At 45.3% G+C, this 27577-nt stretch overlaps 1 protein-coding gene across 9 annotated transcripts in view; it reads left to right on the top strand.

Moving 5' to 3' along the window:
- Nucleotides 1-27577, top strand: part of DOCK9 (dedicator of cytokinesis 9) — a 2709375-nt gene that overhangs the window by 2018989 nt on the left and 662809 nt on the right. For 5 of the 9 annotated variants that reach the window (XM_069639825.1, XM_069639823.1, XM_069639824.1 and 2 more), the window contains one exon: nt 15386-15522. In XM_069639825.1, coding sequence (XP_069495926.1) covers nt 15386-15522 — 137 coding nt within the window. Of the gene's footprint in view, nt 1-15385; nt 15523-16287; nt 16332-27577 lie in introns of all 9 variants that reach the window. The other 4 variants (XM_069639827.1, XM_069639832.1, XM_069639829.1 and 1 more) reach the window with 2 other exon arrangements.

Here is a 27577-nt window from a genome sequence, read left to right on the forward strand (position 1 = left end):
ACTTACCTAGAGAGATCAGGGAATAGCTATGCTCTCCCACAAATTCCTCATCTTAGATATACTTTCCTGCCATTGCAGAACTCAGAAAATTGTTCTCTCTGCAGGGGGGCTGTGCGGCCCGACATCGAGGACTTTTGTGTTTTCTGCTTCAGGACCAGACATAGAGCATATGGCACCCGCGACCTCAGTTCCTTTTTTCCACATTCCCAGAACACTTATCGGGAACACCTTTCGATGTCTTTGAGAACTTTTCCTTAATCCTATGACAGTCACAATTTCATTGACGATGTCGACTCAGATACCCTAGGCTTTGTTGTGATTGTGAAACACAAATGTTCCTGACTGCCCCACAAAGAGTTTGTGGGTGGTGCCTCAGTGCCAAGCATATAGTGGTGGACTGTTTCATGAGAGAACTGAAAAGCAGTTCTCCCACAAACCCCAAATCGGAGGGAAATATGCTCTTGTATGCAGAAAGAAAGGTCTGGACGTATAAATCAATAAACGCACCATTTAATTTATTTGGACCTACAAGAATTAATCCATTAAAAAAAAAAAGGGATACTGAAAACCTGTACTTGTATTATACAAAAAGACAGTACAATCATTATGAAATGGACACAAACACAATGATCATAGCAATACATTTGTAAAATTACAGATCATAAGCACAAACCTACTTTTCAAAACATAATCACTAAACACTATACAAGTGACCTGCACTGTGAACCATTGCGAGGTTCCCTAATTAGGGATATCTCAACCTAGTGTCAAGCTAGAACAATTAAGCATAGCATCCACTGGTAAATAGTGCAAAAGTTTAACATGAAAACATTGTTTAGTATAATTCATAGGCAATGGCTCAGCATGGAGAAGGATTGTCAATCATTTGAAACTTCCATATGTTATCCATAGAGCATTACTGATCGGTTTCAACATAAGGCAACAATTTGTGCACATCTTCTTCAGAGTAGTAACTGCATGAAAAAGCAAAAATAGTGTCGATATCCAGGGAATATCAATTCTATAAAAGTGTCTAATTGTATAAACTGGTGCTTTTAATACTCACAGTAGGTCAAGGCCAATAATGAATGGTGGCCTGAAAACAAAAATGATTAGTGTTCCCTGAATGCTCTTCCCATCACCCCCAGTGAAACCGCACACAGAATATTTACACAGGCCGACATTGAATAGCTCAGTCACTGCACATTGGAACAGGGCAGAAACCAGAAAAAAATTAGAAAAGCCAGCAGGCTATGATTCAATTGTTGGAAAATACAAGTAAACACAGCTCTCCAGGGGTCATGGGCCAAGTCGTCGGATTGGAGTTCCCTGGTCATTTTTTGTAATTCGCGGCTCCTCACCAAAATTCAAAGCAGCTCCGATCTGCGCCCTATTTGAGGTCATTTTCTGAATTTGCTGTTCCACATTAGAAATTTAGGCAGCATCGGGTGAGGGAAATGCATGTAACATTAAAACAGTGGCTGAGCTGGGTAAGGGTGGCCTGATCTGCCGTAATGGTGTGCTTATTATGGGTATGTTACCCATGTGGCTATATACATTATGTATTATTCTCACTTTTGCTGGAGAGCATTAGGATGCCTGCATGGAAGTCCATGATGCCCTACCCTAAACGTTTATCTTCAAAACACTCCAGGTATGATTGACCCTTGGGGCCCTGGAGAGCTCTGTTGACTTGTGTTTTCCAAAGATTGAATCTGAGCCTGCTGAGTTTTTCTCCATTTTGTTCTAGTTTCTGCCCTGTTCTAATGTGAGCTATTCAATGTCGGCCCTGTAAAGACTGGATGGGGGTGTCTGTACTACTGCCCTCTATATGGTTGGGGTAGAGGCACAAAGGCATCCCAGCCATGCCTCTCAATTGGTACCGGGGAGCAGCCATGGCTCAAACACAAGGAAGGATCATCTATATTGCACCTGCTACCTCCTCCATAGACCGGGCTTCTCCCTCAATTTCAACAAGTTTCACGTGACCACTTCTCAAAAACTCCAATTCATCAGAGTGGTTCTGTATTCTCTCTCGGCCAAGGCTTTTCCTCCTGAGGATGGAGCTCTACACATCCGGCAGATGGTCACCAGATTCCAGAACGTCCAATATGTACCTGCCTTAGACTTCCTACGGTTGCTCAGCCTCATGGCATCATGCATTTTTCCTGGTGCCAGAGGCCCGGTTGAGTATGTGATCGCTCTAATGGGCCCTCAAATCTTAATTGTCACCATTTTCTGGCAGTATGACGGACTGTATTCAAGTCCCGAGCAGAGTAGCGCAGGATCTCTTGTAGTGGACTCACAGGGAGAACGTGATGGCCGGAGAACTGTTTGCGTCGCGGAAAGTCTGAGGCGCTCACCTGAATGGGTTTACAGTGAGTGGGCTGTGGTCCCTGGTGAAGAAAAGACTTCACATAAACCTGTTAGAGCTGAGGGGAATGTAAGGTGTCAGAAATGAGAGGCAGACACAAGATTGTAATATTCTCAGAGCCAGGCATTTTATTCAATATAAAATGGGTTGGAATAACGCCTCTCTAGCTCTATCCTAAAGATAGAGGTTCCCTGCCTAGGAAACTAAAACCAAGAATCAGTCTGTCTCATGTAGTTAGTAACTTAGAAAAAACGTCCATGTGTGCAAAACATTCTAAACTGACATTCGCACTAGAAACAAACAATTAAGGGTGCAAGGAAATGTTTCTGAGTTATGTTCAGTGTAAAGTGTTTATAGATTAAACATAAGGAAAATCCACAATGTGTTTTCCAAGTAGAAACTCTTGTATCCCGAGGGTGGTTTCCTTCCCCTGGATTGTTAGGTATGATGGCAAAGTATCTCTTTTAAACAATAATTCCTTGAGGCTTTTACTCTGATTCGGAAAGTTCTTGTTAAACCAACCACCACATCCCATGATATCCAATAATGTCTTTGAAGTAAAAGTGTTGTTCTTGAACAACAATTTGTTTAAATTGAACTCACAGCGTTCTTGTTCTTAAAGGATTGGCTGGGGAGCTCCTCTACCAAAGATCCTTTTGTAGGTTTTTTAAACTTCTTGATATACTCAACACCAGGTATTTCTCCAAGATGTTAGAGTCTTGATAGAACTTCAAAAGCCTGGTGTATTTACATGTCAGAACTTCTTTTTATACTTTTCAGATTCCCTGGTACACTTCCCGGCCAGGTATTTTATATCACTGGTAAACTATTAATTTCTTTGGTGGACTCCTAATATACTCTTCTGTCAGGAATTCCTTTCGTTGGGCTCTTCAGATTCCCAGGTATCCTTCCCTGCCAGCTATCTTCCCTGAATGTTGTTCTTCTTTGCACAACCTTTGGTGGATTGCCTGGTGTACTCGCCTGCCAGGAATCCTGCTCTATGGTTTTACAGATCCCCTGGTGTACTTCCCTGCCAGGTATATTTCCCCTCATCGAATATAAACTGCATGGTGTCTTCTCTTTACTAGTTGGTCTCAATGTCCTTTTCAATATACCACATCAGCACCTCCTTTGTTCTGTTCAATGTATTTACTTAAGGTAATACTTGTTTCAGCTCTCCCCCACATTGACATCTCATACAAAGATATTTGTTCAGTTTTCGTTGTTGCATTTTCTCTTGTCGGTCCTTCGAGTAAGTCTGCTGCACTTCTCCCTCCTTCATGCCATGCCAGTGAGTATGCCTCATGGTCACGAACCACCACACGGTTGTGTCTGTCTTCTTTCTGCCGGCTTTCTCCTGCACAGTTCTTTCCCAGACTGCGTCCTCCTTTGATATTGTGGATACCATTTTTAAAGGTCCCTGGCACTTTAGCTCCAACAGAACCGCTAGTCTGCATGTTAGTCTTTGGACTAGGTTTGGTTTGCATAAACTGTTGCCTCCTCCTCTTCTTCGTCTCCGTACTTGAAGCTTTATTGGAGATGAAGTCCCTAGATGTAATTGGATTTCTACAATGATGTTTAACAACTCCACATAAAGAAACGTCAGAAACAAAAGATGTTTTATGTGTGTTGTGAATGTTTGAGGTTGCGTGGAATTTTGTCTAGATTGACATAAAGTAGGGGTTTCTGATTTTCACAATAAGGAGGGATTGTGTGGTAACTACAAGCATTCAAAAACTTGGGTATCATAGGGTCTTTGTTAGAGAAAAGGGAGGAATACTGCTTCTCATCCAATGAAATCATCCCTTCTCTCCTGCTATTGCCCCTTCCCATGTGATGCTCCCTCATATAACCACCCCTGGGTCCAGGATCAGGCAGTGACTGCCATCCCCTGGCCACATGGGAGGAGGTTACCACTGATGAATCCGTGATGAGTTCATCGGATTCATCACAGGAATCAGACTGGCACTGTTGGACCTTTTGCCTTCTTTGCAGGGGAAGACTGTCCTGATCATGACTGATAACACAGTGGCCATGCACTACATCAACAAGAGAGGCAGTGTAGGGTCACTTTCCCTGTGCAGTGAGGCGATGAGGTTCTGGGCGTTACAGAACAAGATCTCCTTTAAGAAATTCACCTCTACGGGAAGGAGAATATCAGAGCAGATGCCCTGAGCAGACAGGGCTTGGTCTCCCATGAGTGGGAGAAGTGCCAAGAAGTCCTTCTGGAGATCTTCGCCCTCTGGGTAACCCCCCAGGTGGATGTGTTTGTGTCCTGTGTGAACAGGAAGTGCAAACCTTTCTGTTCCCAAGAGGAGCACTGGACTGGAACTTACGGCTTCTGTGCGCTTTCCCACTGATTCCCTTCATCGCTCAAGTGATCAGGAGGTTGAGGAGGTACAAAGCAACCATGATCCTGATTGCCCCGAATTGGGCCAGGAGGATGTGTTACCCGGACCTTCTGGACATGGCAATCTTCCCTCCATGCCGTCTTCCCCAGAGACCAGACCTTCTTTCTCAAGAGATATGCCTGGTTCTTCACCCGATCGTACATGCGCTCAGCCTGCACGCCTGGTTTCTGAAAGGCTAAGGTGCAGGGGTTGTGACCTTCTGAAAGACTTGATGGAGGTGTGTATTTGGCAAGAAGACCGGCAACTAAAGCTTTGTACCACTGCCGTTCAGGAAGGTTTTCCAGCTGGTGCAGAGTAATGGTTGCAGATCCATTTTCATGCGACATCTCAAATGTGTGTTCCTTTTTCACCGGCTAAACAAGGGCTTCAGGTTCCCACTGTGAAAGGCTACCTGACAGCTCTTTCCATTTTAAAGTACAAGCTCGAGCAGGGGTTGTACTTCACAATCTGCTTGGTGATCCAATTTTTTAAAATATCTGACACACACCTTCTCCCGGCCCTCTTTGTGGTGTCTGCGTGGAACTTGTATCTGGTATTAATATTCCTTATGGTTTCCCAATTTGAACTAATGCATTAATGCCGTTGGATGCTTCTTACAGGGAAGACTGCCTTCTTGGTCACAATATCTTCAGTGTGTAGGGTGAATGAATTGCAGACCTTGTCCTGCAAACCACCCTTCACAAAAATGTCCAAAGACAAGCTGACTCTTGGTGGAAGCCCTTCATTTTTAACGAAGGTTGTGTCCGAAATCCATTTATCGTAAACCATTTGCTTACTAGCTTTTTGGCTACCTCATAATCAATCTAAAGAGGAGGAAAGACTGCATAGACTCAACCCAAGAAGGGCTTTGAGCCTCTATATCGCTAGAACACATCAATTCAGACAGGAAGACCAACTCTTCATTGGCTTTAGGGGTCCGAAGACAGGCAAGGGAGTGATAAAACAAACATTGTCCAGATGGATTGTGCTTTGTGTCGGCTACGGTAGAGTGGGTAAGGAAATCCCTGAGGGCTTCAGGATGCACATGTCGTGACGTACCTGCTGCAGAGTTACCTTCTTCCCTCCTCCGTTGACATCTTATGGCTTTGGGAATCTATCTAAGATGAGGAATCTATGGGAGGGCACAATCCATTAGAAGAACAAATTACTTACCCATTTTAATGTTATTTTTGATGGATGTCATTGGCTTTCCAGCCTGCACCACGGGTAAGGAGCGCTCGCCAATGTCTCTCTCATTTAGCGCTTAAAGCGTCTATTTCTTTGTTATAACCCTCAAAGTGGCTGAGCACCGGGGGAAAATGACAACTGAGGTCACAGGGTGCTGTGCGTGCTATTTTTGGCGATGTCGCGTCCATTTCTGAAGCCGACAACATGAAGGGCCTAGGCACTTAGCTGCACAGCTTCTCTCCAGAGAAAGAAGGTTCAGAGATCTGCATGCATAGCAGGAAAGCATATCTAAGATGAGGAATCTGTGGTAGGAACATCCATCAGAAAGAACATTGCCAAGGGTAGTCATTTGTTCTTTTGGGTAAGGCAATATTGTTGACACATGTCTTCTAGTTAATTATTATTAGTCATGTCCTAGGCACACCGTCTTGGATACGTGAACTGCGTTGATTTATCCTTGTTGATACCTTACATGTAGCGCAGTCCACATAGATGAGCCTACAAGGACATTTGAGAATGTAAATCACACAATTTTAATTACATTACAAAACAGAAAATGTGGTGACAAATCTCTATTGTTTAGTGAGGGACATTTCCTCAGGGACATTTCCTCAGGTTCCACATTACTGTTGTCACATGGGCTCGGGGGATGAGCAGACCAACCGGACCACAGTACGTTTTCTTTAAGTGTTTTTAGTTTGGGTAATTGTACAGAAAGACGGCCAAAATAACCAACCAGGACTCTTTCTAAACCAAATAAAGTAGATCTTTTACTCCAGAGGTCTGTGTGAAGTCTCCGGAGCTCAGTCGAAAAGTAAAGTGGCTATTTGCAGAAAAGAAGTGCACAACAAAAAAGTAACGCATGTGGTCCTATCTCTTCCTGTGTCACACTGTTCTGAATTTTCCAGGGTTTCTTCTACCCACAAATTCTATCTCCAGCCAGCTGTCCTTGGAAGAAAATGTCACCAAAAGGGGGCGCATCACAGCTGTGCTCTTCTCCGCCTAGCGTCTTTGCACGCATCATACCAATCATGACCTTGGTTCCTTTTTTTCCAAGCACTTGTGTCATAAGGTCTCAGGCTTCAAGCTCTGTGTAGTTTACGGGAGACAGGTGTTTGTCTCAGACCCCCACAGTATCAGCTTGTATTGTTTGGGTGAGAAATACGACCCACAGGATCATGTGTCACACCATTCCATGCACCCGAAGGACTTACTGGAGTGACACGCAAAATCTTGCACTTTTTGCCACATTAGTGACAAGAAAACCCCTTTAAATTCTTCAGGCGCTGGAAAAACGAGAAGAATAAGCAGCATTGAAAGAGGTACCGCTCCCCAAGCAACTCTTAGAGACATCATGCACCTTTGAAGAGGAGGAGCCACCACTCCGGGGGGGACACCATAGGTAGCTTTTTTCCACCCAATACCCTACAATGGAGGAATGGGAGCAGTTTCAGACAAAAATGCTGGACATCTTCATCAAGATCTTGGTGGATTCTGTGATGACACCTCCAGAACCCATCTTGTTGGAAAGAGCCAACAGGGTTTCCTCCTACAAATGTGACCACATGTCTACGCGCTCCCCCTAACCCCAGCGAAAATGGCTCAAACTCAGCACCATACTAGTCTGCCTTTAGGCATCAAGCACTCAGCCCCAGTTCTGCTTGCCCCAGCGTTGTCAGCGTGGCAGACGCTGGTGCCCCTTGAGTATGCCCTGCTTCCAATGGGCAAGTCCATGTCAAATGTATTTAATGAGCAGGGTGTTCCATTTCTTCTTGGGGTGGAGCCCCATTACAATGGGGGAAAGGGAGACTTCCCTGAGGAGTTCAACAGCAAGGGAGGGAATTTGGTGGACCGGACCACATATCAGGAGGCCAGCAGCCTCTCCGCTGCTGAACATCATTCCTGTGCCTTCGCTGGGTAGGCCTCATACTTTTTTTTTCTCCAGTGGTTGATAGTAAAGGTGGTGGGAGTACTGGGGTAGTCAACACCCACCAGGCCCAAGGTTTTATTTGGACTAACAGACACACTGAGTGAGGGTCCCCCAAAGACAATCCTGCTGCATTCAAATCCGGCTGTAGAGTCCCAGGTGTTTATGGGCTTCAAGAAGCCAGTGTCAATCCCTCTGTTGGACTGTGACCTTGCAAAGAAGCTTCGCCCTGCTCCCTCAGATCTAGCTTTGCTCTACACCCATGTAACCCCAGAGAGTTTGGTGGTGCAGGCCATGACGGCCAGCCTCAAAACCACCGCTTTCCATTCACTGCCTCCTGACAGGGGAGAGCAAGAGAGTGGATGCTTTGCTTTGGGCAGCCTCGCTCCGAGAGTTGTAAAATCATTTTGCACTTTAAGAAAATATTCTTTGGACCCCTTTACGCATTCTCTGCATGATGGTAGAGAATCTCCCAGCTGCGTAAATGGAGGGCTCCAGTAAACAATGGCAAGCTATACAGTCTAGCCTTGGCATGGCCAACTATGTGGCATATGCCATGAGCACGTATCCAGGCCTGAAGAGGCACTCACGTATGAGAACCTCCAAGTTTTGCTCCGAATATCAAGGCAAAGCTCTTGGATATGCTCTTTGATGGGCATGATCTTTGGATCTAAGGCAACCCAGTTCCTTGAGAAATTTCAGGCATCTAAATCCAGAGCAAATTCTTATGCTTGGCTACCACAGGTTGTCTGGTTTGTCCAAACTTTGTACAACTTGGTAGAGTTCAGTGCCCTCTGTCACGCAGCAGATATGCTGTCTGTCCACCCCCTCCCGGGCCAGGGAAAATGTCTTAGAGCAGAAAGTGGTGGCATTGCCACATCAATGGTCCCCACAGCCCTGGTAGCAAATCTCTGGTGAGCAGACTTCAGACAATTCACCCAGATGAGAGGGACAATGACCCTGTTAAGTGAGGAGTGGCATCAATCCTACCACTTCCGACAGTGGGACCTTGAAGGCTGTAACTTGGGTTATTGTCACTTTGTTGGTCAACACGCACCAGAACTCCCTCCCACTGGTCCTTCGCTGCCTTCGGCCCCCATCCTGCTAGAGGAGGTTCGTCATCTTCTAGCACCGAGCACCTTAGGACTGGCCCCCCACTCGTAATTATGCAAGGGTTGGTAATTACTTTACTTTCTGGTTCCGAAGGAGGATGGAGGCTTGCACCCCATTCTGGATCTTAGACTTCTGATCCTCTATCTGCGCAAGTACCAGTTCAAGATATCACCTTGCCCCATGTTCTCTAGGCCCTCAAACTACCAGACTGATTGGTGTCCCTAGATCTCTGAGATGCCTACTTTCATCTGCCAATCCACAACAAGCACACACAGTACCTGAGATTAGTAGTTGGCACCCACTACCAATTCAGTGTTATATCGTTTGCCCTTTCTTCGGTGCCCAGGGGCTTCACCAAGTTGCTGACAGCGGTAGCAGCTCACCTCAGGAGGGAAGGCATACATGCATTTCCCTACCTGGATGACTGGTGGCTCTGAGCTTGCTCACTGGTCTAGCCGCTGGCACATATTTACTGTATGTGCAGCCTGTTGCACAGTTTGTGGTTCTCCCTGAACTCCAAGAAGTCCCATGTTTTGCCATCCGAGTCCTTCAGTTTATTTGGGGCCATTCTTGGACACCGGCCTAGCCAGTGCTTTCCCTCCTGAGGATTAGGGGCAATCATCCACCAAATGGTATATTCCTTTCAGTCCCAGTGGCTTTTTCCGGCTTCTGCCTGTTTGCATATACTGGGCCCCATGCATGAGATTGCTCTAGTGGCTACTTCAGGGTCAATGAACTCAGTTTCAGTGCAAAATGTCACTCATTGAGTGTCTCAGAGGGTGTGTCAAGATCTCCTGTGATGGGCACTGCAAGACAGCTTGCTTCAGCAACCTTGGCCCCAACTGACCATAGTCATGGATGCCTTACTGTAGGGCTGAGGCACTTGTCTATTGGATTGGACGGTGAGTGGGCTTTGGTCCCAGATGGATGCTCGGAGACATAACAATTTTCTGGAGCTCCAAGCTGTCAGGCTGGCCCTAGTTGCCTTTCTACGGTCTGAGCAGGGCAACCGTGTTTTGTCCTTGACTAGTGCTTGGCGAAAATTTCACCAAAATTTCATGCACCAGGCGGAATATTTAGTCAGACACGGTTTTGTTTGAGTTCTCGTAAGTTTTGCGCCCCATTGCCTGAGTTCGCCCACATGAACCTACGCACAGATGTCAGATTTTGTGGAACGAGACTGTTTCGGTCTTGCGGTGCCGAAATGTGGCGATAAGCGCATGTGTACGATCATGAAATGTGCATCCCACGTGGCCAAAACTGAAATGGACCGATGCATGTATGGAAGAGAATCGTGCAAGCTACTTGAAATGCAGTGCATGCTTGGGCTTTAGCGTTGGTTCTGCGGGTTTTGCTGTAAGGGCTAAGGGAAATGTCATGCAACTGTGAATATTTAGAATTTTCACGACCAGCCGGACGAGTGCTAACATTTCTTATAAGTCCACAGGCATGGCAGAGATGGGTGAAGCGGATCGGAATCTGAGAGATGTCGTTTCCGCAGCTGGCGGAATGGAATCTAGCAATTTTGCCCAGCACTAGTCCTGACGGACAACACTGTGGTCATGCACAATCTCAATGAATGAGATGATGTGGGCGCATTGCAGAGAAGGAGTGCGACTGTGGTTCTGAATTCTAGAGAATTATGATTCTCTGAAGGCAACCCATCATGTCATAACAGAGAATGTCACAGTGGATGCTCTTATCAGACAGACTTCAGCCTCACACAAATGGGAGCTATGTCTGGAAGTTCTGGATGAGATCTGTTTTGGACTCCTCAGGTGGACCTTTTTGCTTCCAGTGCAACAAGAAGCGTGAATTGTTCTGCTCCAGGTAATTTCTTCAGCAGGGAGCTTTGCAGGGGGTGGGGTGGGGTGGGGGAGACACATTGGTTATAGATTGGAACTTCCATCCCCTCAGAGTTCCAGCCGATCACTGTCTGTGATTGTTCGGGTCCACATTAACTTTGATTGTTCTGGACTGGATCCAGAGGACGTGGAAGCTGTAGCTTCTCGACATCTGCCCTCTGGGGTGCCTTCTGTTGAATATGGACCTTCTCTCCCGCTCGGGGGAGCTTGAAGGGGTTAATCCATCCGAGCATCAGCAGCCTGTACCTTCATGCTGTGCTGATGAGAAGCTGGGGTATAAGGAGTAGGACTTGTCCTATTCCCGGGATGTGCTCGTTCTACTTCTGAGGGCTGCCACCAAGTCTGTCTATGCCTGCAGGTGGCGTACATTCTTGACTTGGTTTTGGGAGAGAGATGTCAGGACACTTTGATCTGTCCAGTTTCCTCTGTTCTAGATTCCCTGTTTCTGTTGGTCCAGACATGCCTATAGATTGGCACTGTGAAGGTGTAAGGGCTCTTTCTTTACGATTCCCACTGTTTCAATGATTTTGTACTGTTTGTGTAACCAGTTTTCTTCGCACCAGTTTGCAGATCCTTTGTGGCATTTGAATACATTTTTCACTTTTTTATGGGAGCTCTAGTTCAGCCCCTGCATTCAACTTCTGCAAGACCGCTCATCCTTTAGTTGATTTTCCTGGTGGCCCTCACTTCAGTGAGATGGGCAAGTGAGTCCTGGGCTCTGTCTGTTGAAGATACATAATTGGTCTTCTCCAAGAAGAAGGTGACATTGAGAAGGAGACTGTCCTTCCTGCTCAAGGTTGTGTCTGAGTTTCATTTCTCAGAAGATTTATCTTCCTGTGTATCCCTCTAAGACCGTGGAAAGATGGCTGGACACTGCACAGGCACTCCGCTACTGTGTCTCTCGACGATTGACATCAGGACAAATGACTAGTTCTTTGTGGGTTACGCTGTTGCCCATTCCGGAAGGGCAGATATCAAAGAGATCCTGTCCAGATTGATCACCCTCTGAATCTCTGAATGTTCGATCTAGCTGGTTAAGGATGTGCCTGATTGTCTCACGATTCATTTGACTAGAGGCATGGCTCCCACCTCTTTCCTTGCGAGAGGGGTGCCTGGCCTGGACATCTGTCAAATGGCTGCATTGGTTTCGCTGGACACTTTTGCAAACATCACTACCTGGAATCCCTGTCTGCGTATGATGTTGCCAATGGCTGATCGGTCCTCCAGTTTTCTCTAGTATAGTTAAGTTTCTCGCTTTCCTCCAGACTTCTGTACTACTATGAGAGTTTACCTAAGATGAGAATCTGTGGAAGGAAGTAATCCTTTTGAAGAAAAAATACCTCTGGGTAATGTTCTTTCTGGTGGATTAGTTCTTTCTCCCATAAAGTGCGCTCATGACCTGCCCCTCTTGGTGGATCGCTTGTACACCTTGTCTGTTCTGCATGCAGTCTCTCAGCTGTTGAAGCTTATAAAAAAGGAGGAACTGAGGTTATGGGGAATGGCATCTCCATAAATACAGGCCCTAAAGTTGTGCCTAGTGAAGCCGATGCAAAGCTTAGCTATGCCCCCTGCAAGCTTCCAAAGTCAGTTCACACTGGAGAGAGAACAGCTAAGCTGAGAAATCTGTGTGAGGAAGGACTAATCATCAGAAAGAAAATTACAGAGTGGTAAGTAATGTATTCCTCTGTCATCTGCTCTGTGTCCATCACATGTTAATTATGGGAAAAACAGTTAAACAAAGTTTTATTAACCGCCCCATGAAATGTTTTTCAATTATCTTATTCCTGGTTCAAAACCTTATCCCCGCCAACCCACTCCCAGATCACACTTAAGTGTGCCAATCTTTATGTATGGTACCTGCTTTGCCCTTATTGATTATTTTGGGATTTGTTATGAAACATCAACATAGTCTCCATGTTTCACCAAAACCAAATATCCTTAAACACACCATGTGCATTGAGCGGCAAGCAATTGTGGGACTCTGTGTAAAAGCACTTCATTTAGACTTCTTTGTACTTTGCATGAGGACATTTCATCAACATCTTGTGTACCATTAGTTATGCAGCGATTTTCTATGTAGTACTCTACAAAAATATAATGGGTTAATAATTTGTGTTATCCTCAACTTTTGATGAAAATCTTTAAATGTAGTCTTTTGTACTGAATTATGGAATAAACTATAGAAAATGATTTAACATCTCAAATGAAATGTGCTAACATGTTTCCCCTTAATGTGACTTTAGTCCACACCCTCCTTTAATCCAAACGGAGCTGCAGAAACTCTGCTGCTCTATTCCTTTCCCCTCAGCAGACTTCAAATGGTTCTACATCATCTGTCCATCTCCTTCACCATAGAACGTTTTTCTAGACCTCTGCTGCTGTAATCAGACTTCCTTCATTGCCGGAGGCCAGACCTACTCATTTCAGGCCCCCCACGCATCAAATGCACTGTCGTCAAGGAGGGCCCACCGTTCTTGAGCTTCAAATTTTGAAAGTACTCTCCTGCGAGAAACATTTGCCCTACTGGGATAACTTATGATCTCACAGCTTTTCTAGATCACACACCATCATGCACACAGTTGGCCTTGCCTTTGTGCTCTAGGCTGATCCAGAATCTCAACAACCAGCTAGACTCCTGGAAATTGTCGATCTGGCCCTTCTAACAACTTTGATCTTTGCTCCTTCTTTCTTCAACTCCCCATCCTCCAGCCTACCTAGCCTTTGCACCTGTGAATCCCTGGGCGGCAAAGTCGTGAAGTATAATATTAAGTTGGTCCTTTAGATAACTGCACTATGTGCTCTTTTGGTTGAGGATCATTGTACCTTTTTTTCACAAAGAAATGGTTGTACCTCAAACCCATCCTCTTGACTGGAACAATCATTCACTGATGTTTTCATTTTAAGAGATTCGTTTGCCTACTTTAAATTTCAAATTCTCGTTCAGGGTCTGAGAGGGAACCTCAGTAACCTGGTTATTAGGAAGGAGCCGACATGTTACCGGGATTAAACCGATGTTGGTCCTCAGAGATTTTATGTTTGTAATGTATGCTGGAGATATTCCCAGCTGGGAAGCATTCAATGCATCACATGACCTTTGGAGGTCTGACACATTTTGATATATGTTATAGAGTCTAGCCTTATTCTGTCAGCAGGAGTGCATGCTTGTAAACCTTTCTGCTACACACTCTTTGAAACTGTGTCACTGGGACCACTTTCTAAAAATGCAGGAAATGCATTGGTACCTGGCCTGATTTCCAGACTAATGTATAAACCACAAGTGGAGAGAACCTGGAGTGAGGTAGCAGGGTCCACTAGAATCAAAATACAAGCAGTGTGTGTTGGCATGTTGCTCAGGGTGGATGAAAGTTAGAACAGATTCCAATATAGACAAATAAAAAACATTTCTTTTAACCAACTTGACTTTTCAGCATTGTTCAGTACATCCTAAAAGGATATTTTTTATTCATATATCATATATTAATATTCTTCTGTAGGTATTTTTGTTAACAAGTGTTTTAGTAGTTGAAGAAATGCTTGGGCTTCTACGATAAAGTCAACTTAAGTGAGATAAATTGTGATGTGATTATTTTTTTTTAATGTAGCAACTATGTAATATCCTGTAGATCCTTATTTTAAATATTTGTGTGATATCTAGCATTTTTGCAGTCTGTGAAACACTGTCAAGTTGTGCCAAATGCATGATGGGGCTGCAGTTGAATTTTCAGTCAGAGGTTGTAGCCTTTAAGTGTCGATTGTATAACGCGTTTAGTCTTGTCGCACCACACACAGCATGCCAGATCACAACAAATGCATGTTCTCTTATACTACACAGAGTAACACTGAGAAGGAACTCTTGGCTAAGGGATCAGGGATGTCTGTATGCCCAGCACTGTTTCTCACCGGTCATCTGCTCTGGTGGTGGTACACGATAGGAAGTTAGCCTGTTCTGATTGCTAACACAGGTCACTTTTCTGTTTTCTTCACTTGATTGCTGACAAGTTTAACAAAGTGTATGGCTCTTCTTCCCATCCTGCCTGGGTAAGCGGCTGCTCGTGTTGGACTGCCTAACTACATTCTTGCGCTATTGCATGTGCACCTTGCATAGTTTTCTGTTGCACTTTTCTTTTCCTTCGTGGTGTTTGTTGCCTGAAATCTCACATTAGATCATCTCACTTAGGATTAGCCCATCTTTCCATTTGCTTTGACTGCCATCTAAAGCGTTTCCCTTAAATGTAAGATGCCGCAGCAGTGCATGCAGATAAAATATTTGAAATGTAAAGGCATTTTTAAAGGTCTTTGATAGATTTTGCTCCGATTACATATAAAGGAGTTTGCATTTTTCCCCCACAATGGCAATTATCTGCACATATTTGCTGTGTGCTTTGTAAATGCTGCCTGTTTTTGATTTGATCAATGTAAAAGGACAACTGGGCTGTGTGCTGCAACTGCTTTACTAACTCTCTCCCTGACTGGCAGCCGTAAAAAAAAGTCTAACTATTGCTTCTGTACCATTTCACCCATCTTGCAGGAACCAGGAGGGGTTGGGACCCATAGTTCATGATCGAAAGTCTCAGACATTACCTGTTTCCCGTAACAGAACAGGAATGATGCATGCCCGATTACAGCAGCTGAGCAGCCTGGATAACTCTTTCACTTTTAACCACAGTAAGTTCTATGCCATCCCCCAACATCAACCACCTCGTCCACCACAACCTATCCGCAGGCAGACCACAGGACCACATCAGAGCTCGTCATGGACTTAATTCTTTTGAGGCTAAAAGTGTGATCCCGGGGAGGTCACAGCTAGAGGCAAGATGCCTTCATGTCCCTAGAACACCACTTTTTCAGCCCTGGGCTTTCATAAAAGAAATGCATTCTCGGATGTGTAGTCTTAATTAACTGCAATTGACGAAGTACACATAAGTACCAGATAACAATTGTTTGAAAAAAAAGAAAACGTTGGGCTAGGGAATTGGTGTCATAGTGCCATGAAATCATCTGTTCACCTTAGTAACAAACATTGCTGCAGAAATGCTGGCAACTGATAAAATGTGGAGTAGGGCTAGTTACATCGTTGCCATCTTCATGTGTTTTGTAATGTTATATCAGATTAAAAGTATTGCAATAGTGTTACATTAACAATATTTTCTCCAATGTTTACGCTATTCATTTAATTTATTGCAACAGTTCTCATAAGTCATCTCGGTACTGTTACTGTGCTCAGAAAAAATATAAATTCAATGCCTTTTAAGATTGTAACGTAAAATGTAATAGTCACTTCTCCACATTTTGTTATCCCTGATAGTACATGTTCAATAATATATACAGCTACCCTCTCTTGAGTTACTATGAGAATGTTAAGTCCATGATTTACTTTGTGTGGCTGTGAAAAAGCATCCAATAATGAAGTGACTTTTTCTGTGTTTTCAGTGTTAAAAAGATATCAAGTGTGCTTGGAATTTCTGTAGACAATGGTAAGACTTAATCAGGTTGATGTCTGCTTCTAAGATTGCAAAAATGGCAAACATTGAATACCGAACCTGCCTGCTTGGCTTGCTTTTTTTTGCTTTATTTTATTTGGTGCTTGTTTTTAACTTTTCAGCAATGCAAAATTGCATAGATAAGAGTTAACCAAATATATAATGTATGTCATTGAAATATGTTAGAATTATTAAATACGAACGGTTTTGGACAGGCTTGATTCTTGTCAAAGTAAGGGGTTTGCAAGCTTCAAACCACATAGAAAGATCAATCCACGAGATTGAACTGTGGACGGAGTGAAGGGTAACATACATTTCCTTTAATTAATTTCCTAAGGAAATAATAGAAACTTAATGCTGGAATGTGATAATACTAATGGCAACAGAGGATGAGAGTCCCAACATGTTTGGGTTTATTTGACATCATAGAAGATGCATCCTTACCATCATTAGTTATTTATGCGTATGCCATTGCTCACATAAGCAAATGTATATAGCAGCATTTTCTAAATGGGAGAACTGAATTATTTCTGAACACACGTTTACTTCATTTCATAAGACTGTTTTAATGCCATAGAAGCAACTATTGCCATTAGTAGCCTCCCTTCTATACTACTCTCTTCTGTACTACTCTTGCAGATAACGATTTTGGGGATATCCTAGAAATCAGGACAAGGAACAGAAAACTGATGTGCCTGTATACAATGGCTTGTTGGTGCACAACCTTTCGACATCTTACCCTTCCTGTGGTCTTATTGCCCTTCATTATGTGCAGCCACTAAAGGTTTTTCCAATGTATCCCATCCTTGCACAGATTCCTCATCTTCTGTAGTAACTTCTGGTGCGAACTGCACATGAAATCTTGAAAAAGCTATGGGGTGTTAAAGTACCTCTTTGTATGACTCTTTATCAGTAGATGGATGTGATACCCAAGCTATATATACAAAGGAAATATGGACCACTTGTGGTACACACAGCATATTGTCTTTGAGGGTGGTGAATATTCCCAGCACCCGTTGTTTCTCCAGCATTGGATCTTTAATTAATTCACATACTGTTTGAATATTCCCCACCGTCAGGTTGGGAATCCTCTGAAACATTAAATGCAGTTTACATTAAACTGCTGTCACGTTAGTGCTCTTTTTGGGTTGTTTTGGGCCATATTGCCCCACAGCCAATAGACTGGTCCCCTTCAGCTCTGCCCCTGGAGGCCATCTTCAGTGGGTATATGAGCCAAGAAGAGTCATAAGCGGGTATGCGGGAGGGTTGCATGTGAATCTATGAAAGATGCCAATGCTGGAGAACAGGAGTTACAGGTAAGTACATTATTCCCTTTTCGCCATTTATCTTTCATAGATTTACATGCTGTTTGAATAGATTACAAAGCAGTAGTTACAAGTAACAGTAAGGGCGGAGGAAACACTCACCTAACCCAAACAGATTGCGAAGCACTTTTTGGCTGACCCTGGGTCCCTCCGAAGAATCCCTGTCAACACAGTAAAATCTTGTAAAGGTATGCACTGATCTCCCCGTAGCAACCCTGCAGATATCTACCAGGGCAATGCTGGGGAGAAACGTTAGAGTAGTAGCAACCACTCTCGTAAAGTGAGCTCTAGGCCTGCTGGACAGCTGATAACAGTATCAGATGCATGCAGATTGTCAGCGAGACAAGGAGGACTTGGAAAGATGCTTGCCCATGGCCGAAAGACTACATTTTACAAATAGCTGACATGATTTGCAGAATAGTTTGGTGTTTAGTGATACCAATCCTTGTTTTTGATAATGAGAAACAAATGCAAAGGGATTTATTCTGTACCTGTGTAGTGCAAGTATAATCTATATTAGCTGGCAAGCAGCATGTAAGGGAATGTAAATTGCATTGTGCTATTTAGAAACAGAGGTTTAAATATCTATATATTTGTATTGGAGTCATGTGAATGGACCTATGATTTTTAAAACTAGCAAGATGTTACAGGCAGGTTGATTTCTTCTGTAGACAAGCTGTCTATACATTATATTGGGGTGACTTCCCCAGCATAAAGTTGGGGGACTCCCTTTGAATTGACTCTTTATTTTCATAAAACAAAATATTGATTCCCAATACTGCGTAGTTCCTGTCCCAGAATTGTAGGGTTGGATTGTATATTAGAGGGTGACCCTAAGCAAAAGTAAAAATAACATTCACAATAATTCTGGCAGGGGGTGAAAGCCAATCAGGTTCCGCAGCTCGTGGGCTGAAACTGCTGATTCCAACCTGCGTTCCATGGAACCCACAGGCTGCTTTGCCCGCCCCGCAGCGCCCTCTTCCTCCACCCTCACGTTAAAAGAAGAAAAAAAAAGATTCACAGCCTGCCTCCCATGCCCCACTTACCTGACTAATGCGGTGGTGCCTGCCGCTGAAGAAGCTTCACTGCCTCTCACTTTTCTGGCTGCCATGGTAATGGAAGAGGGGCCCTGTATAGAGCCCTGCCTTCTACAACCATGCTGGCCATCTTAGCAAAGGATTTGCGTTATGCACCCATTCCATGTCCAACACTGGGGGTAAGGGGAGTAATGGCCGGGGTACCCTTTAATCACTGTCACTTCGCTCATGCTGTTAACTCGGGCCGCCGGGCCATAGCCCATTACCCCCCAGTGTTGCCTGTGAAACGGGTTCATAATGCCACAGGATGTTCTCATGGTTAAAGGGCTCCAATAATATACCAACACCAGAACCTTGTGAGATCTGTGAGTGCTTTAAACTCCTTAGTTAAGCCAAAATCACACAGGGAGATTACCAGACACCTTTGGCTGCCTTTGGGAAAATAACACAAAAATGGTGGATGACCTGTTTGAAGCTTCGGGGAGTAGAAGATAGCAATATTAAAGAGTTGACAGATTTATGAGGGTCACTGAAAGAGTGCTTGTTGAGAGGTGCTAATAGAGTGAAAGAAACTGGATTGCTGCACCTGCAGTACGGCTGAAAAGGTGCTGTAAGGAAGGCATGGTATCAATAGTAGACACAGACACAAGGGATACAAGTTTCGAAAACCTTTATTTGGTATTTTAGTTGGGTTGGTAGAATTCCTAACTGGCCCTAACTATAGAATGGGAGTAATCTCAACCATTAAATAAATAACAAACAGTCCAAGTCAGTCTAGTCAAAATAAAAAGGCCTATACTAAAAAAAAATAACTTTGCCCTCCTTCTCAAAATGATAAATGTGTTAAGGGAATACAAAAGGAAAATAGTGTCTCAAAAGAAATGTCAGAATGGCTTAAATCACCACTCCCTTTCCCCATGCTCTGCACCACAGCGTCTAGAGAGTTTCCTAAAAAGTATAGGTGGATGGCATACTTCTTTCAGTCTTGCACACTTTGGCTTACTGGTTAAATGTAACAGTTCAGGCTTGAGCTTCAAGCTTCTGGTAGTTCAATCACTTCCTTAAGCTTCCTCCGCCTTGTCACAAATATACAGTTCCACTTTGGACCTTTACTTAACAGGCTTCCCTCTGCCGGACTCAAGTCTGCATTTCTCTTTGTGGGGGCTCCCTTCCCCAGATGTGTCTCGGGTGTCTTTTCACTGTCGAAGACTTTCGAAAAATGCAAGGATTTTACATACACCTCTGCATGACCACTTCGACCTCTCTTTCGATAATTTTACAATCCACAATCTTCCTCATTTTACAACACCAATGCCTCTTGGTACTTGTAGTTTCTTATTCTCTTTAGCTTGCTTTCTTGGCCTTTTCCAAAACAAATATGCAACACCAATACTTATGAGGTGAGAGATGGGTTCATAAACCTGGTCAATGGCAAGGAGGTAGCATGCCAAGCCCTCCAGGCAGATCTCGACGCCTCAGATTGTGTCAGCTACTCAACGGAAACATTGATGGTGCTTCAGAGGGCAGCGTACCTCCAGGGTTTGGAGTTTTCCCCTAATATGCAAGCAAAAATGCTTTCAATGGCCTTCGACAGTAAGCACCCCTTCAGGCTGAAGGTGGTTGAGTCGTTTGAACGCTTCAAAGAGTCAAAGCTTGCTGAGAAATCATTGGGCCTAGCAGTCCAGCAGGCTGCCAAACAATCTTTTCTGCATCCAGATGCAAAGGCTACAGGCGCTATGTCCCCTTTGCAAGGAAGCTTCTGCTTCCCCAGGCCAAGCAGGGCCATAGACGATTCTTGAGCGCTGGCTGGGGCTGAGGTGCCTCAAAGGGGCAGTAGACTTTGGTTTTGACTTAAGGGGCAGCAGCGCAGGCTAAACCACTTTGAGTTCTCCCCACGTGCTTCACCGGTTGGAGGTAGGGTCTCCGAGCCCAGGGAGAGGGGGAATGAGAACTTCTGACGCCTGAACCCTTCAGCTGGTCAAGCAGGGATAATGTCACCCCTTCATCATGAGACTTCAGGACATACCTCATACTCTTCTTCAGCAACCAGAATCAAAACCCTACTTTTGAAGGGTGCAGTGGGGGCAAAGGAGGCCCATTGGACTGGTACTTCTGCTACTTTCTGGTGCCGAAGAAAGGGGGAAGACTCTGTCCCACCCTGGACCTCAGGGCCTTGGACAAGTTCCCAAGGAAGACAAAGTTCAGGTTGGTGACATTGAGAGAAATTCTCCAGGCTCTGCAATTGTGTAACTGGAATGTAGCTGGTCCTTCAGGATGCCTATTTCCATATGCCGATCCATCAGAAGCACAAGAGATTCCTGAGGTTTGTCATTGCATTGAGTACACTCATCAGTTCAAAGTGCTCCGCTTTGGCCTAACCTGTGCTCTTACGGTTTTCACCAAGCTGATGGCGTTGGTGGCCGCTCACCTCAGGACATCGGAAGTTCATGAGTTTCCTTACCTGGACCAACTGGTTGATCCGAGGAAGATCTTCAGAGCAGGTATTGATGCAGCTCAAGGACCCCTGTTTAGTGCTCCAGGGTGTTGGCTTCTCCTTGAACTTTTGGAAATCCCTCAGTACACCAACAAAGAGGCTCCAATTCATAGGAGAGGTCCTGGACACCCAGGCGGGGAGTGCCTTAAATCCTCCCCACCACCAAGGGAAGAGTCGCCAACATCAGTCAGATGGTGACATTTCCAGAATTTCAGCAGTCTTCCAGTGGCTACCATCTGTCAGCGGCTTCCTTGCTCTGCCTTTTGGGTCTCATGGCCTCTTGCATATTTCTGGTGCCAGAGACCAGGCTGTGAATGAGATTCCTTCAATGGCTTCTGAGGGCTCACTTGTCCCATTACTTCATCGACATTAGGGATGTCCTCAGAGTATCGAGGACAGTGGCCAGCAACCTTTCTTGGTGGGCTGACAGGGAGAGCGTGATGGCTGGGGAACTCTTTTGGCAACCTTGGCCAGAAGAGTAAGTGGTCACGGATTGGTCCCAAAAGGGCTGGGGCTCTCTGCAGGGAACTGCAGGTGAGTGGTCTTTGGTCCTCAGCAGAACGTGTTGCTACATCAACCTTCTGGAGCTGTGAGCAATCAGGCTCTCCCTGATGGCTTTTGCACGTGCCTAAGGGGAAAGCATGTCCTGATCCTAACGAACTACACAGTGGCTATCCATACCTCCACAAGCAATGGGATGTGAGGAACCTGCCCCTGTGCATGCTTCTATGGTTCTGGCTTTTGGAGAACAGGATCTCTGCCTATGCAGCCCATCTGGCTGTAGTGGTGAATGGCTTGGCAGATGCTCTCAGCAGGCAGAGCACAATTTCCCACGAATGGGAGTACGCTGCGAGAGGTCACTGAAGGAATGTTTTCCCTGTGGGGAATTTTGTCTGTAGATCTGTTTGCTAAGAAGGACAATTCGAAATGTAAGCAGTTTTGCTCTAAGGAATTCCCGCCCAGGGGGACATTGGGAGATTTATTGCTCGTGGAGTGGGTCTTCAACTGCCATCTTGCATTTCCCCCACGATCCCCATCATCCTGTGGCTTCTCAGGAATTTTCTGGCTTGATCTCGCGGTATTGGACGAGGACGATATGGTACCCAGGCTTTCTGGAGTTGGCAGTCTGCTCACCTCACCAGCTTCCTTGGATGCTGGATCTCCTGTACCAATCTCTCAACCTGCGTGCATGGCTCCTGAGAGGCATGAGTACTGCGATCTGTCAGAGGAGGTACTTGAGGTGCTGCCAGCTGCACATGTGCCTTCCATCAGGTCTCTTTATGCATGCAGGTGGAGAAGATTTCCGGCGTGGTCTAGGGGCCAAGGGATCGACATATCTCGTACCCAACTTCCACTGTGATGGAATACCTTCTTTACTTGGCTGTCTTTGGGACTGCAGATAGACACTGCCTTGTCCCTATTGAAGGAGATCCCAAGATCAAGGTTCTTTCCTATCGAGCCTTATGGTGACAGTTTTTGAAGGACTTTGTAAAAAGGTTTCCTCGAACATCCTTTGTGGTTCCAGCTTGGGACTCTGCTGCTTATGTTTTTGATGATGTCTCAGTTTGAGCCTTTGTTTTCTTCGTCTAATAAACTGCTCACTCTGAAGCGAGCCTACTTGGTGGGCATTACTTTGGCAAGGGCGTTTGTGAACTCCAAGCGCTTTCCTGTAAGCCGCCTTTTTTGAGCTTCTTCAAAGAGAACGTTTTTATGAAGGTCCATCCGAAGTTCTTGCCTAAAGTGGTCTCAGAGGTCTGCATATCTCTGAGTGTGGAGTTTCCAGTGTTTTATACCCTGCCTCATCCATCCAAAGAGGAGGATCGACTTTATAGACTTGATCTTTATCTGAGCTTTTATGTGGCCTGGACGGTGGCCTGAGACAACCAATGGTCATTGATTTCTCCGAGTTTAGGATGGGACTAGCTTTGACTTAACAAACCATATTTTGCTGGATAATCCTATGCATTTCTGAATGCTATTAGAAAGTGGGGAAGGAGGTGTCTTCGGACATAAGGGCTGTGATGAATCGTAGTATCTCGTCACTTCTCCCCAGAGGGGAGCCCTTCCTTGTGAGGCTAAGGAGGGTGAGCCTGCTATACAATATTCCCCCTAGGGGTGGCATTAAACAGGACATCACAGGAAGAGACTCCCTTTTTGGGGTCAAGGACACCTGTTCCATCAAGGAACTCTGTGTCAAATGAATCCCTCATACCATCAGGGCTTCGGCAAAAGCATCTTGAACCAATCAATGTTCGCTATTGTAACATCTGTGAAGAAAGGGAAGGGTTGCCTGACACAGAGACGAAGAAAGCCTTAAACAGTGAAGATAACAGCTTGCTGCACACTGGGACAAAGAAGTTGAAAGTAGTCATAAAGAATGAGAGTCCGACATCAAGAAAGGAATGCAGCTACATACTGGGGAAGCCTAAGACTGGTGTAACAAAAGGAGTAGTTAAAGAATCATGAAGAGAGACTCTGCAAGTTCAAACCTCGGACATGCCGGATGCCAGCAAGATACTGGAAATTCTCTGTCGGGAGGATCAGCATTGGAAAAAAGACACAGAGGACCGTGTCATGCTGGGGAAACCAAACACGAGAAAAGCAGCAGCAGAAGATTAGTGGTGTGACCTGGGGAAGGTGCACCATGCGGTCCATGAATAATGCAGAGACTGCTCCAATAGAGGCAATGCCGAGCCACATCAGAGAGGAATGGAGGATTGGAAGGAACACAGAAATCCTTCCGAAGCAGATGGATAACCCGGTTCTGAGCAACCAACTGGTGATGCTAACCCATACGGGCAAAGGTGATGGGAGAGGCGGGAGACCCGGAGAGGAACATGGTAGGCAGGGACAGAGACAGCCTACTCGTCCCAGTGAAGCAGTAATTATTCAGCAGTGTCTGAATAAGTACAGGACAATGCCTACTCGTCCCAGTGAAACCGTAATCATTCATAAGAGTCTGAATACATATGGGACTAAGCCTAATCCTTCAAGTGAACAAACGAGGACCCAGGGAAGTGAAGAAAGTAGCAAAGAGACGCTGCAAGTTGCTATTAAGGATAAGGGTAAAATCCCTAACTTGATATACCAAGTGACTTTTGCAGACGAAGAAAAGGGGATACACTGGAGATGGAAAAGAACATCTTCAGGAAATCACCAATAATGACACGTACTGACTGCGGCAGCCAGGACCGAGGCAGGCCTAATTTGGAGGAAGGAGACCACACCAAACTGAATTTGCACCTTATGTGGGTGCTTCCAAAGAGAAGGAGGTGGATTGTAGCCACCCAGCATGAGGTAACGAAGATATCGGCTCCAGGAGTCACGACACCCACAAGCAGTAACAAGGAGGCGAGGAGGAGGAGTGATTAGCCCACAGCGAGGGACACAGACCTTGGGGGGGGCACTTAAGAGGAGGCAGCAGGTAGGAAGAGAGGAGGGCGGCCCCCTGAACGACCCAAAAGTGTCGGGCACTGAAAACATCTCCCCAGCCCCGCAAGAGAAAAAAGGCAGACCCCCCCCCCTCCCCTCCAGGCCCAGCGGAGGGAGACCGCAGGCCTAAGCCCGGGGAGAGGCCTAAAATCAAGAAACAAGGACAGCAAGGAGGGGCAGCCCAGAGAGCAGAGACACCTGGGAGCGCCAACGAGGGGCAACAAACCCCTGAAAGGACCGGAACAGAGGGGAGCGCCTAAAGGGCGTGGAGGCCAATAGAGTGGAGGAGTGTGCTGGATCAGGAGCTAACGGCCTCCCTCCAACCAGCAACACCGCAGGCCACATAGGGCAAGAACATTTGGGCAGGATTTCTTCCAAAGTCAAAGCCAGGACCTCCAAACAGACCCCACCAGCGGGGGATATGACGGGCACCCTCCCCGCAATGTGGGCACCTAATGTAACATGGGGAAGAACAGGCAGACCCCCATGGATCGCATAGACCCCATGGAAGCAGAACAGGCAGCCCCAATGTCCAGACAGGATTTCCATGACGTCATGATGTCACTCCAAACGACCCTCAACAAAGCATTTCATAAACAGTTCCAATTAATGCACACCGATCTAAAAACAGCACTAGTGGAAATAAGGCAGGAGGTGGGACAGCTGGGAGAGAGGACGGATATCCTTGAAAGGGGCCTGCAGGAGGTGGACGTTGACACAACGGCGAGCAGCGAGGCAATTGAAAGGGCAAGTGTGGTGACCCAGAACTTAGAAATGCAAATGGAGAGCATGGAAAACAGGTCAAGAAGGATCAACATCCGGATTAAACAGCTGCCGGAATCTGTGGAGGATAGAGACTTGAGGGGGGTGGCACAGAAGATCTTTGCAGACTTGATAGGGGGATCAGAACCAGACACAATTGAGTTGGATCGGATACATAGGGTGGGTAGAATAATGAAGGGCCCCAATGCAAGACCAAGGGGCATTCTGACGGCATTCACCAGATATGGACAAAAAAAACAGTTCTTAAATGTGTGCACACTTTAGAGATGGGGTGGGGTGGTATTCCAATTATCTACTGGTGTTGGAGGATAGGGTTCTGCATCTCATGCTCGATCTGCTGCTGCTCTACCTGAGCATGGACAAATTGAAGATGTTATTCTTGGCCCAGATACTTCGGTCCCTGCACTTATAGGACTGGCTGGCGTCTTTGGACTGCCAGGAGTCTTATTTTCATGTGCTGATTCATCACAAGCACAGAAAGTACCGGAGGTTGGTGGGTGGAAACCGTATCGCCCCATTACTGTGAAAATACTGAAAATTTCAACGCAATTATATATGGGGAGTGGGGGGGTTAGGGTTATAAATCATGTGAGGGGAGCACGGGGAGAGGTGCAGGGAGTTCTCCCTGCATGTAATTGCATTGAAATGCACAAACCTTTTGAAGTAATCACATAAACCTGGTGGAAAAACTCACTACCAATTTGTAGTCCTTCCCTTTTGCCCGTTATCAGCCCCCAGGGTTTTCACCAAGCTGTTGGCTGTGGCTACCACTTATCTCAGGAGGGAATTAATTAATATCTTTCATTACCTGGGTGACTGGCTTATTAAGAGTATGCTTCCTTAAATTGCGCAATGCTCCTGTCCCACACTTGCTGTATGCTGCATTGCTTGTGCTTTCCCCTCAACTTAAGAAAGTCCCTGTTCACCCCTTCTCAGATAGTAATTGGCAGGGTTCTGGACACATTCTGGTTGGGCTTTTCCACCCGAGGACCATGTCACTAGCATTGACCACATAATTTACCTGTTTTGATCCAGGAGCTCATCCTGGCCTCTTCCTTTCTCAGTCTTCTTTATCTCAAGTTCTTCTGCGTCTTTGTAGTACCAGATGGTTAGTTTGAAAAAGTCCTGACTATGTCTGTTCCAAGGAGAAGGTGAGGTTGAGACGGAGTTCTAACTTCCCCAATGTAGTGTTGGAATTTCATCCTCTGCAGAAGATCCATCTTCCAAATGTATTCCCTCCGCTTTGGTCAATCTAAGTTGGAGGGACATTTTAATCGTATGAATTCTGAAAGGGTTCTCATTTACTACATCCTGCACTTTGTTGACACCCATGTTGGCATCGCTTTTATTGGGCAACCCCTATCCAGATTGTTTTGTTCACTCCATTTCTGAATGCTTCAATATGGTGAACAAGGAAGTGCTGTGTTTCTTAGGACTCATTCTGCTAAAGGTCTGGAAGCCTCATTAAGTCAGGACACTGACTTTGGTATTGTGGTGCTCGAGAGTTTCCTGGTGTTGGTTCCTCTCATCTTTCACCTCCACATTCTATATTTCTTAGGGAGTCTTTCTGCAATGAGGAATTTGTGGGAGGATGGAATCTACACAAATAAATGACTTGGCTTCAATCATTTCTTTCTGAGAGATTTGTGTTTCCTCTGACAGATTGCTCATTGCCCCTCTCCCACGTCTCAATACAGAATTCTCATGACCTATTGCCGTTCTGCAGTTCATCTGCTTCTGGGTCCGAGATCTCGGTCATAGGGAGCAGCCGGCTCCATATATAGCATCCATGACATCACATCGGGAGTCATGCGCACCAATGAGACTGAGAAGAGCCTATGCTGAGCTGATGTGTGCCCCTTGGTGGCTGAAAAACCTTCGAAAGATAGACTTTCGCTAGGAGATTTTTTTTTTTTGGGGGGGGGGGGGTTTATTGGGTTTTACATAGAAGAAAAAGAAACAATTTTCTCGAGAGTAAGCAAACAATGAGTGTTCATACATACATATTTGTATGTCAAAATATTGTCAGAGAAGCAAACAAAGAGGAAGTGAACAACAAAAGAACATGAAAATATTGTACCTGTTGGTACCCTAGCATAGTATCGTACATTCACAGGTTGATCTGGTGACTAATTTTGACAGAGCACAATGAGTTACTTCTCTCGTTCC

The sequence above is a fragment of the Ambystoma mexicanum genome, chromosome 7q, assembly GCF_040938575.1.
Source record: "Ambystoma mexicanum isolate Mex_15411 chromosome 7q, UKY_AmexF1_1, whole genome shotgun sequence".
Lineage (NCBI taxonomy): Eukaryota > Metazoa > Chordata > Amphibia > Caudata > Ambystomatidae > Ambystoma > Ambystoma mexicanum.